This window comes from Diabrotica virgifera, chromosome 1, assembly GCF_917563875.1.
Source record: "Diabrotica virgifera virgifera chromosome 1, PGI_DIABVI_V3a".
Classification (NCBI taxonomy): domain Eukaryota; kingdom Metazoa; phylum Arthropoda; class Insecta; order Coleoptera; family Chrysomelidae; genus Diabrotica; species Diabrotica virgifera.
The window spans coordinates 78,358,478-78,371,512 of record NC_065443.1 but is presented as its reverse complement, the minus strand read 5'-3'; the positions used below and the strand labels follow the sequence as shown (position 1 = coordinate 78,371,512).

At 32.0% G+C, this 13,035-nt stretch overlaps 1 protein-coding gene across 2 annotated transcripts; it reads right to left on the bottom strand.

Annotated features, from left to right (window-relative positions):
• Positions 1 to 1,223: 1,223 nt before the first annotated feature.
• LOC114349396 (60S ribosomal protein L3) lies at positions 1,224 to 6,805 on the bottom strand. Of its 2 annotated transcripts, none has more exons than XM_028299752.2 (6): positions 6,418 to 6,805; positions 4,890 to 5,025; positions 3,733 to 3,919; positions 3,344 to 3,546; positions 2,748 to 2,903; positions 1,224 to 1,460 (listed from the first exon to the last, which is right to left on the bottom strand). In XM_028299752.2, the coding sequence occupies exons 1-6, from the start codon at positions 6,741 to 6,743 to the stop codon at positions 1,269 to 1,271; spliced, it is 1,200 nt and encodes a 399-aa protein (XP_028155553.2). In that variant the 5' UTR covers positions 6,744 to 6,805; the 3' UTR covers positions 1,224 to 1,268. The 2 variants fall into 2 exon arrangements, with proteins under 2 accessions (XP_028155553.2, XP_050513138.1); XM_050657181.1 differs by having other exon boundaries at positions 4,890 to 5,230; positions 6,418 to 6,717.
• Positions 6,806 to 13,035: the final 6,230 nt, after the last annotated feature.

Sequence of the window (13,035 nt, the reverse complement as noted above, 5' to 3'; positions counted from 1 at the left end):
CACATTATCTTATAATATATACAGGGTGGTGAATCGAAAAACGGGCCATGGGAAACTCCATGTAAAATTTTAAACTGTGGATTTCCTGCTTCCCTAATTGTTACATTACTATTTAACTGACAGTGACACTATTGACTGAAGAAAATATCTTTATTAACACTTTCTCCTTAACTGAGGGTATGTGATCAACTTGTGATTGTGGTTTAAACAATAAATGAAGAAATTGACAGTTCAAATTGTTAATATAATAAATTCATCGTCACCGAGTGCAATCTTAAACACATTATTGCCTGTGTGTGGCGTAACTTTGGCGTATTTCTCTGAAAATTGTTTATTTTTATAAAATTTTGAATAATTGAATGGTGGGCTACAACAACGTTGTAAGCGACAGATTGGGTCAAAGTGAGGTTTTAATGCAATATTATTGTATATCCAATGACCAATGCGAGCATCTTTCAATCAGACTAAAAACATTTTACCTTCCCCGAGTTTTTCGTACCGCAATATTGGTATCCGTATTGTCATAAATGACTTGTCAATAAGTTTTTTCCATCTCCTGCATAATCTTAATTCTGTCACTTACAACATTGTTGTAGCCCACCATTCAATTATTGTTCGTAGAACAATATTAACAGTTGTTTTCAATACAGATTTCTCTACAAATAGTTTGACTTTTGATGTAAAATAATTAGGGAAGCAGGAATTCAACAGTTTAGAATTTTACATCGAGTTTCCTATTTTTTTTGAATCTTCAAGACAGCGAGGCAGTTCCCAATGGAAGACCATAAAAACAATGGAAACGACAGTTGAAGCACAAACCAAAAGAACAACCATGAAATTTCTCCAAAGACTCGACTCACTAACTAGTGTGTTCACTTAAATAAACCTTTAGTTCAGTAAGAGAACAGTGTAAACAATTTGATTATGTTTATTACCGTGGAGCTCGGCTGTCCCAAGTAGAAACACTGTAAGCACCAATTAGAAAAATGTTCACCAGAGTAGAAAACGTAAAGTGGTGAAGTGAAGATTGAATGGGACATAATATGTTTCATAGCAATGTTAAATTGCGGTTCTACTCATTTTTTTATTTTTTTCCTTGGTAAATAGTAGATAAAACACCCTAAATCCAAAAATGCAATAAAAGTGATTTTGAAAAAAATGGATATACAGTGTTTCTACTTGGGGCAGCAGAGCTATTGATGGTATAAAAATAAAAAAAGTAGTAGTTATATATCTGTTTATTGTCAAACAATAAAAACATTTACACTTTAACTGGATGCAGCTGCGGCAGGAGCAGCAGCCTTCTCTTCTTCCTTAACTCTATCTTTCTTGAGAGGACCCATGAACGCAGCTTTGTCAGCAGCTGTCTGGAATCTACCATGACCGAATTTAGATGAGGTATCAATGAATTTAAGATTGATCTTCTCCAAAGCAATACGTTTAGTGTGGACTAACAATGACTGAAAAGAAAAAATAAAAATTGTTAAGTATTTATTTAGCTTGCAGCTTTTAAAATATTTTTATATTTATTTTATATCAGAGAGATTCCCATCAACGTAAATAATCAGGGTATTTATTCATATGTCCCTACGTTCTTATCATCATGTAAAAGGAGTTTTGACTATACATATTTTGAAAACATTTAAATGGGGCCCTCAGAACAACAGTGGACTAAGTCACAAATTCAGCATTTTTAGATTAATATATCAATAAAAGCAGCAAAATTAAATCTTCCGATTAACAGGGACCTACACAACCTACCTCTATATTTGGCTAGATGATGCTACATAATTTGTAGCTTTATCTCATAAACATAATGAAAATATGAATGCAAAGATTGCATTTATCTCAAAACTTAGTTTTTGAGCTTATGCCACTGTTGCTGATAGCCTCAAATATTAACATGTTGACAGACATAACATCTATAGATGTCTAATTTCCATTGAAACGTCTAGATGACATTTTTAAAATAACGAATTGTGCATATTCAAACTACATCTATAGATGCATATGAAATATGACATGAACATACATTGTCGTCATCAATATGTTTACAAAACTCATTGTTTCCATATTGACAGTCTAATTCTATACCCCGTATCTGCAAAAAAACTTAATTTCCAATTTTCGTGGCAAACGATTAACAAAACAGTTATCCATCTATACACAAAACTCTGATCTAAACAAAAAATTCTAGGAACCTCTAATACCAGTCATCTAATACCTCGTAACTGAATATCTTTAGACTTGATAAGAAAAAAAAAACAGAAAAAACCTACTTGACAAAATCTCTTGGCAGATACGGGCTATTAGAATTAGACAGTAGATATACTAAAACGTCGGATTAGAGACACAAAAATGTAACTACATTTCACGTTTTGAAGTTCAATCTACGAAATTGAACTTGGTTTCGTAGTGAGGAGTTTTCTTAACTCCTCACTGGGGTTTTAGGTGTTCAGAAAGAGGTTGTCACTCAAAATAACTCACTAAGGTAAGTTCGGTGGTGTAGATATCTCAAAACAAGACAAAATGTAGTTACCTTTCTGTGTCACTAAGCCGACAAAAAGTGCTAAAAGAAATTCAGCAATTTCTCTATTCTACTTTGCAAAACTCATAGTGTCACATCACAACACTTGCTAATATATTTGACGCAGTGTCCATCAATGTGTTAAGTTAATGAAAAACTGATAACACGAAGCCAAAATTGAACTTTTAATCTCTGTATAGATAATAGAACAAACACTTACCTTCCTCAATGTAATAACACGTTTCTTTGGTCCCATACAACATCCTTTAATCATAACAAAGTCATTGTTAACTTCACCATAATGAGGAAAACCACCCATTGGGGTAATAGTTTTTTCACTAAGATCGTAGGCAGTGGCTGCATTATTTTTGACAACCTATAACAAAAAAGCAAAACTATACATCTAAAAAATTAAATGAGAAATAAAAATAAAAGTATTATGAATTGTCAGTCCTATCATTTATAATCACGGAGTATTCATAATCCTTTTGGCTCTAGGAGTTATCATCATTGTAATAAGCATGTTTTATACAGGGTGTGTCAAAAGTAGTGGGACATTTGAATAGTTCACAAAATGAACATCGGATCAACTGAAAGACACTTTCAGTTTTTCATATAAAAATGGGGGTTACGATGGAAGATTTTAAGTTACCCCCCATCGCACCATCCAGGGGATGGAGTCTTGGTGTGTCAAAAATATTTAACACATTTTTCAGTTTTTCGATTCAATCATATTGCCAAATAATTGTCCCGCTACTTTTCACACACCCTATAAATATATACTGAAGTACAAAAATGTAGAAAATAATTACATACCTTGCCATCTTTAGTGTGGATTCCAGCACCAATTCTGTAGATCTTTTTGTTCATCTCAGTTCTGTGATGGTAACCCTTTTGACCAGCACGAGCAACTGTGAATGATACTCTTGAAGGATGCCATGCTCCAATACAGGCAACTTTACGAAGACCTTTGTGTGTCTTACGGGGCAATTTCTTTGTGTGCCAACGAGAAGTAACACCTAAAAATCGAATTTAGCATTAATTATCTGGCCATTTATATGAGTAATTTAATTTCTGATGAATAGCTGTCAGTAGGAAGGCAGCATGGTTGTATCCTCAATAATATCAGAAGCACAATCCATGTTATGTCATCACTTTAGTTTAAAATAAAGCATTACATTAAAATGTATTACTCAATTCCTTACCTTTGTATCCATGACCCTTAGTAACACCAATGCAATCAATCATTTCATCTTGAGCAAAAACGTTGGCAATAGGAATAGGCTTTTCAAGCTGTTCTTTAGCCCAAGCTACTTTGTCAGCTACACTACCACCATTCAATTGAATTTCCATAATGTGGGCTTTCTTTTGACGTTGTTTCAACAATTTCATCTAAAAAGCCAATATAAATTATAGAAGATTGAAAAAGAAAACTAATAATTTAATCAGTGTAAACTTTTTTTTATTTTTAACATTGATATATTTTGGCTTTACATTTACTCGGATCCTAGGTACGAGTAGAACTGCGAACACTTATATTAAAAATACAAGTGATTCAAGTAGTTCAGACGATTCAAAAAAGGCTCATTCAAGAAAGAAACGAGTCAAATTATATTAAACCTTTAACACTTGAGCACCAAACACAATATTGAAAAAATTCCCCTGGGCCAAGGCATTTAGTCACAACAGTTTCGTCAATACACAGCAGTCCCTAGGGAAAAATAAGATGAAAAAAAAAATGAAGAAAATGAAGCATGTTGGTGAAACAACATTTACAGTTACATACTTAGCATTTCATATCAAAGTAGCAAAAGGTTAGAGAAGTTGATTGTACTTCCTATGCACTCCTAGAGTAACTCATGAGTACTCATAAATGTAAAGCCAGCATAATACAGATTTAGCGTTTCTCCAGTTTTCAGGCAAAAATGGATTTAATGACTTCAAATGTTTTTGTGTACACCGATTCAATTGGAATAAATACATGGAAATATTGTAGAGAACATGGTTTATCAAAATATCCTTGTCCATGGACTACAAAATGAATATGGAATATGCTCTCTATGCCTCCCGAAGGGCATATGCTCTATGACACTGTAGCAATAGCTCAATTAAATGTGAACCACTATGCCACCAGCTGGAGGGTAAGCTCCGACACTGATCGTGTCAAGTTGTTTTAAGATGTTGGCTGCCATGTTAAAAAAATGGGCCCCTACAGCCATGAGGCTCCCGTTTCTATGCTAACGAGACAACTATAGTGTGGCATGCAGCTGTTATTAAAAACAACATGAGACACATTTTTTGAAACATGGCAGCCAACATGTATGAAGGTACAAAAACATACATATAAATATAAAATACTAACCTGAGTATGAGCAATAACTCTGACAACTTTACAGTATTTAACAATCTTCTTTAAGTCCTTTTCGATGGACTTCTTTCCTAAATCATCACTCCATTTCTTGGAAGCTTTGGTAAATGCCTTCTTCTTGCTCTTGTACCTGTGTTCATACATCATACAGCGTTAAGTTACATTGCCATTTACAAACGGAGTTGGGATTTCTGCAAGAACAAGAAGGGATTGCCTCATAGTTTAGAGGAGGCGTTGCCCTCAAGTACACTTCACTAAACTCAAAAAGCCCAAAAGCCATACTAGAGTAAGCTCAGTATACAGTTCCATAGAATTCTCTTGCATGCAGAGGAGAACTTTGCAGAAAAATTAGTAAATTAAGAACTTATAATTATAAAAATTATATTTTGCATGGGGGTTTTCTAGATTCTTTTGTAGAAAAGAATTTTGTTGCCTCGCAAGGTACCCAGTTATGTTATGGTATCAACAAAACTGGGGCATAAGAGCTGGAATCTTTTCTCTTCGAGTTCATTTAGCACTAACTTGAACATGAATTAGTTCAATTAGTGACTCTAGACTCGGATGTAGAGCTTTCAATTAAAGGAATAGCATGGATTAGATGCTGCTAATGGACTAAGACTAAACAATAAGAAAAATTATTAGGAGAAATACAGTACTATTGATAAGCACATGGAAAAATTTGGAAGAGAAAACATGGACTTTGGTCTAGATTTGAAAGATTTATATAGTGGCATGTGATTATTATTTCCTTTACGTAATTGTAAAAATGATGTGGCAGAAGAAAACATTTTGTGGCAGTAAGGAAAAAAGAAGGTCCCAAATTATGATCAAGTAACAAAATCCTGAGATCTAAAGGTTGGAACACCTACTTTCGAAGGAGTAATAGAGTTCATAATCTAGGCTACTAGGCTCACAAATCAACCAAAGTAATACAGTAACCACAGAAATTAACAGACTTTTATATCTAAAAAATACTGTAGCATGCTATGGATTAAAGAAACAGTCAAAAAAAAACAAAAATATTGATATAGAAACGTGGACTATAACAGTGATAAGAACGGTTAGGCTGTTTGGAACATAAAATCCTCACGACATATTTATAAAAAAAAAGGTGCAGGAAAACGGATTATGGTGTACATGCTACAATTTTGAGCTTTACAGCCTTTATAGTAGATCTATCAAAATAAACTAGTTGTCGAAACACATTTATAACCAAAGACGGGGTAGAGTGAGAAGGGGCACACCCAGAGCATGATTTATAGTCCAGGTGGAAGAGGCTTTATGGAGTATTAAGAGTACAAAGTTGGAAAACCAAGTAAAAAATCGTATATCCGCAAAATAAATAGATTCTGGAACAGGCCAATGTCCACTATGGGTTGTAGAGCCAATGTTGAAGGAAAATTTAGTAGATAAATCGAGTGTTCAAATATTTTTAAAAATAAGAGGGACTATAAACATGAGGTACCTATTTTCATGATAATCAAAAGGATCAGAACAAGAGCTAAAAATTATAAATACTCACCAGTTCTTGTAGAAGCGCCTGCGGCAATCTTCAGAGAGATGCTCAGCCCAAACTGTGGCTAAAGCCCTAAGACCATGTGGAGTTTCGATGTAACCGACAACACCAACAATTACCATGGGTGGAGTTTCCAAAATTGTTACAGCCTCTACAATTTCTTTCTTGTTGATCTTTGAACCAGGTCTGTCTGCCTCTCTTACCACGTGGGTCATACCAGCTTTGTAACCTATGAAGGCCGTTAAGTGGACAGGTTTTGAGGGATCATCTTTTGGGAAAGCCTTTACCTTTCCACGGTGTCTCTGGGATCTCTTTTTGGGGTAGAATCCCATCGATCCATGACGTGGTGCACTGAACTTTCTGTGAGACTAAAAATAAATTGAATTAGACTCGCTCACTATGCAATAAAACTTGTTTTTGAAATTTAGAATATCAGACCGCCCTAGAATACTTTCCACATGTTTTATTCGGTATAAAAACCATAAACAAATATTAATCTAAATCATCATGAAAAATGAACAAGTTGAAAAAAACATAAAAATAATCTGATCGTCTACATATTACAAAATACTGAAACATCGACTTATTTTAAGTATTTTACACAAAAAGAGTGAAGAAAATAATTAAGGATGTTACATATTTTCCAGGATGTAAATAAAAATTCAACTTACCATCACGACGTTGAAATACAAATGGACGATTATTTTTCTTTCACCCGGAAGGTAAACTTGTATGCACACAGATGGCACTGTTGTACACGAAATCGTCCAATCAGAAGCTTACATTACTTAACGCTGTTGCCACACTTTAGATTTTTCTCGTTTTAAAACGCTCTGTCTAGGTACACGCTAACGTGTACGCAAATAAAAAAGTTAGGTACACGCTTAAACGTCATCAAGTCAGTGACGACATTATTTTTAGCGTGTACTATGACTGGGTTTTTTGGTACACGCTAATTTGAACCGCGTGTATGCTGTGGTATTAAGTATTTATCTGTAAGTATCGCGAGTGTCCAAGGCCGCGTCCCACCATCAAAATGCCATCAAATAATTTGATCAAACTGGTTTGAGCAAACTGAAAGTGACAGCTGAGTGTTCATTGAGGATAATAATGAAAAATATTAATTAACAAGTTAGACAACTCAATACAAAAAATGTGATCAAACTAGACTGATAGTGAGAGCACAGATTTTTAGAATTTCAAAAAAACTGCAATTGTGACGTCACTTTGACGTACTTCCGGAGTTTGCTCAAACTGTTTGATCCTTAGACAAGGAAAGAGAGAGGACGAGTAATCCTATGACCAAAAGTGAAGCCAAACTGACACCAGGGATTTTGATCATCGACGTATCTTTGGGGTATTGTTATGCATTGAGTATTTAAAATAAAAACATGAAATGTATTTAAAATGAAGAATTTGTGTACGGTAAATGTTTTATTAAGTTGCTCATATTACGTACATATGTTTCAATACATACATATGTTTTTATTACGAATTTTAGATGATGATTTACTTTATTTTTTATGAAATTTTAACCTTCAACGAACACCCACCACTGGCAACCCATTGTTATTTTTGACGTGACCGCCATGTTTCTGGTGACAAACAAACCAAAAACTGGCTTCACTTTTGGAACGTGTGTGTTAAATGGGTGTTACCTGTCCTCTCTTTTTTCCTTGTCTAAGGTTTGATCAAATTATTTGATGGTGAGACGCGGCCTTCAGAGTGTGGTTAGAATTTGTCTAATCGTGTTATTATGTTTACACTTTAATATTGATTTGTGAAGAGTTTCCTTATTTTTACTTGTTTAGTGTTTTTTTTATTAACTGTGGAGTGTGGACAATTATTTAGTTCTTTTAATGAGTGTAACAACATTCTAAAACAGTATGAAAAAGATAAGAGACATAAATTCGTGATTAAGGCTAGCAGAAGTAATAAGATAAAATATACGGGGCGATTGATTAGTGTGATAAAGCTCAGTAGATCCGCTATAGTAATAGATAGCAATAAAAGTTAGTAACAAAAATTTTAGCAAACTTTGAGCTGCATATTACAAAATTACTAAAATTAGTTAGAATGTTACAGGGCGTTCGATAATATACCCTAATAACACAAAACATTCCATGAATGTTCCTAGAATGTACACACAGGACATTGAAAACATTCCTGGAATGTCCCCAAATGCACACGAATGTCCCTGGAAAGTCCCAGGAAAGTGCTGTGTCAGCATTTTAAATATTCTTAGAATGTTCTATTGGAACATTCCATGAATGTCTACGAATGTTCTTTGGACATTCACAGTCTATTTTTTAGACTGAATGTCTTGTTGGAACATTCCATGAATGTTCTTTGGACATTCACAGTATATTTTTAGACTGAATGTCTTGTTAGAACATTCCATGAATGTCTACGAACGTTCTTTGAACATTCACAGTATATTTTTTAGACATTCACTGAAATATATCGTCAGTAATGTGACAATACCTCCTATATGTTTTTTCATGAGGTTTGCAGGAGACGAAAAACATTTTTTAAGGTCACTTTCTGTTTTCGTACGTATTCTGACTTTTTTTGTAGTAAATAGATAGTTGAATTTACTGCAAAACAAGTCAAAAAATATATGAAAACAGGAGGTGGCCGAAACAAGTTTTTAGTCTATCTTACAAATCTCTTGAAAAAAACAGATAGGAGGTATTGTCACATCACTGACGATATGTGGCCATACCAAATAATACATCCTTGATAAATATAAACATTTTTATTGCAAAAAATCTTTACATACATTTTTTAATGTAATTTACTGACATTCCTAAATATTATAAAAAAATGTGTCACATTTGCTTTGTAAACCTTTCTTTTGCTTTTCGTAGCCACATATTCCGTTTCCTTTCTGGTTTTTTGTAGACCACTTCTCTCAGCTGATTCTAAAAGAAAATAAATTAAAAGGTAATTTTTCTATCCTTTACAATTAACAATCAGAAGAAATATTATTTACAGGTAATAATACGCATAAATAATAATAATAAAAAAATAAATATTAAATAATATTTAAATAAATAATAAATAATATTTAATAAATAAAATAATAATAATGAACATTTTGTATTTTGACAACGGCATCCGATGTGGAAGTAGAAACCTTAATAAAATTATTTTTTCAAGTAAATTGTGGCTTATTTCCCCATTAGAATAGTTAATTACAAAAAAGCCACAAAGAAATAGATTTTTCACAAACAAATAAGTATTTAGTATTCATTATATTTATTGTTTTTATTATTTACTTTAATGTCCTACTGGTACATTATTTGACAAATAATGACATTTCGAAGTCTGTTAAGTACGATATAACGCCCTTGGGCATTAAATTTAAATAACGACTTAGATACTGTCAAGTTGACAAATATCAACCTAAGTAAAACTATGGTTACCACAATTACGTTACTACTGTTACTGGTAAATGTACTTATTTAAAAACTAATCAATTCAAAATTCATTCAAATTTTTCGCATATAAAGAATAATTTAGTCGGACATTAAACGTTGAAGGCACCACAGGTATTATAATAATAACGCTTTCGGTCAACGTATATCCCTCAGGACGAAGGCCCTTGTTAAAAACACCATTGACCTCAAGCGTTATTATCCTTATAATACCCTTGGTACCTTAATAACTGTAACATAAGATTATACCTTAATTCTTGTTTTCTATTTCTGATGTTTTTATTTATTTACATTGAATATTAATATGTTTTGTTGTATAATCTACTTCACAATAATTATGTGATATATTTGACTTAAAATGAATTCAAAAATTTTTTGTAGTTGGGCAACAATGTCAACTTAGATCTCCGATGTAGATAATGAATTACAACAGTATCTATATTGTACGGACTATATTATTAATTAGGTTATGCATATACCTGTGTGACATAAGCTATTGGAACAGCAGTCTCTCAAACGAACAGATGAAAGTGAAGTTCTGTCAATATCTTTTTCTAAAAAGTGTTTTGAACATACTCCTCTATTAACAAATCTGATCTATACTTCATGTCTTCTTCGCAGGATCTTCTGGAAAGCTAAAAATACAAAATATATGCATTACTAAGCATTATTAACAAATTTTAGTTTTAAATAAAAAATATGATTAATGAACTCACAAAATATTATAAAACAGCTTAGAAATTGTTTATTAGTATAGTCGGTTCCCCAAACTCAGACACAACTGGCTAGTGATTTTAGTAGGTAATTTTTTTTGTTTTTGGCCAATTTTGCCAAAATTACAGTAATTATTAACTATTTAGTTATTATTTTTTTTTATTTACTAAATTATTTACTAAAATCACTAGCCAGTTGTGTCTGAGACTCGGTAGTACTGAGACTGAGTTTAGCAGATCGACTATAATATTCTGTGTATTCATTAGTTGGTACTGCATATTATAGTGTGTGGTCTACCATCCTATTTATAAACGCATACATTAGCAAAAACGCAAAAAGAATTATTTTAGTTTTACAAATCCTTTTGTTATTATCTCTATTTACTATTTTAGTTAGGAATAAGCGAAGTTTGTGGCTTATTCACAATTATTATTAAAATAATAAATGGATATGACCAATTATTAACTTATAAAATAAAAATTCTTCTGATTTATGCCTTTTATTCACTTTGTTATATCTACGTTACTTAAAAGATTTTTTATGAATAGTATTATTAGGGTATTAATAGTATTAATTTATTTTCTGAAATACAGGGCATGCCTTCGTTTACATATTTGCATACTAACCTTTTAATAGGGCTTTTCATTCACACTAATTCACAGTCATTTGTTTCGAGCTTCTGTCATAATTGAAACGTTATTCCTGCAGATTTTTTTATCTACATTTGTTTCTGCTACTCCAACTGCGTCAAAAACAGGACACCATTTTATGCACTATGTTAATAATACTATTAAAGCTATTATAAAAGTATCCGAATTAAAAAAATATTCTTAAAAAGCACAAATAATACAAACTATCCACGGCAAGGCAAGGCCGGGCAAGGGGGGCAAGGTGGCCAAGATGAAATGAAAATGAAGATGCCAAGATGGCCGAAGCGAGGTCGTTGGTTGGTCGTTTTTAGTCACGTGATGCCCTCTCAAGCGCCATGCACAAAAATATATGCACGGCGAATTTGAAAATGAACGCAAAAGAAATAAATATAAATAATGCCTCTCTTGGGTTTTGCATAAGTTATAAGTTATAAGTATTTTTTTATTAACAAAATCGCATTCCAAATTGAATATTCGCGAACAATAATTTTTATTACATTTGTATGTTTATAATATTGTATTAATTGAACTTGGGAAACTCTTTAAATTTGACACTGTAGGCCTAAAATGTCACTTAGTTTGTCTGGTATGTTATAAGTAATGTTGTATCTGAATCTGTTACACGTATGTATTATTTCGCAACTTAAAATATAGGAACATTGGTAGTATGTTCACAGAATGTCTTATGGTAACTTTCCAGGAATAATTTAAACAGATGTTCACCGAATGTTCCCTAAATGTCCAGGACATTCAAATATTGATAGAACTTTGGTAGTACATTCCTGGAATGTTGTGTGTTGTTAGGGTAGTGGCAGACCAAACTTATGTTTTTTAAATGAAACACCCTATATTTTATTTTATCTTCGAAATCTTCTTAACTTCTATATCACAAAAATATAAAGGTTTATTATGTTACACAGGGTATTTACAAAGTTTATAACCAATTTTCTATGAAAATCGTAACAAGTTCAACTCCCTGTATAAATAAAAATAAACACCACAACAAAAATAAAGACCAATATAAACTGGTATATTTAACTTACGTATAAAAATTATTTTAGCAGTATTTTGTATATATCATGTTAACTAATATCTATTTTGCTAACCTGAATATAAACTTTGATATACACATTGTTTAATTACAATTAAGTTTGAAACATCTGAATAGTTTTGCTTCCCTTCCCCTTCCCTTAATAAAAATATTTTCTATCAAACAAACAACAAACGCTAAACATATCAAAATAGCGTGTACCAAAATATAAAGTCACTGCGCACGCTAAATAATGACGTCACTGGCTTGATGAAGTTTAATTCGTGTGTATTCTTTTTCTTATGATCATCTTTCAGTGCGTTACAGTTTTTCGATTTCTTTCTAACGCATTAAATTGTATGTGACAGAAAAAAGGCACGTCCGTGATTACAGACATTTACAATATTTATTCTAGTTGTCGATAGATGGCGCCATAATAAAAAAAAAGAATGTGTGTGTACTTTGTACGCACGTAAGAAGTTATACTTCTATTATATGATTATATGATTATATGATTATAAACGAAATTAATATACTTTTTATTTATATTTTATTTAAATATTAAATTAATTTATACTTAATACTTCTCAAACATTTTTATTAAAACAGTGCCAAAAATTAAAATAATAAAAAAATAAAACACACACAAACACATTAAAAATGCCACAAATGATTTCTGAACATTAATTGTCGGAAAAATTTTTAACTAAATACGTATTTTCTGAAAATAAAATTATATAATAAATATACTTACAATCATAAAATGTATAAAAAAAAATAAAAAAATAAA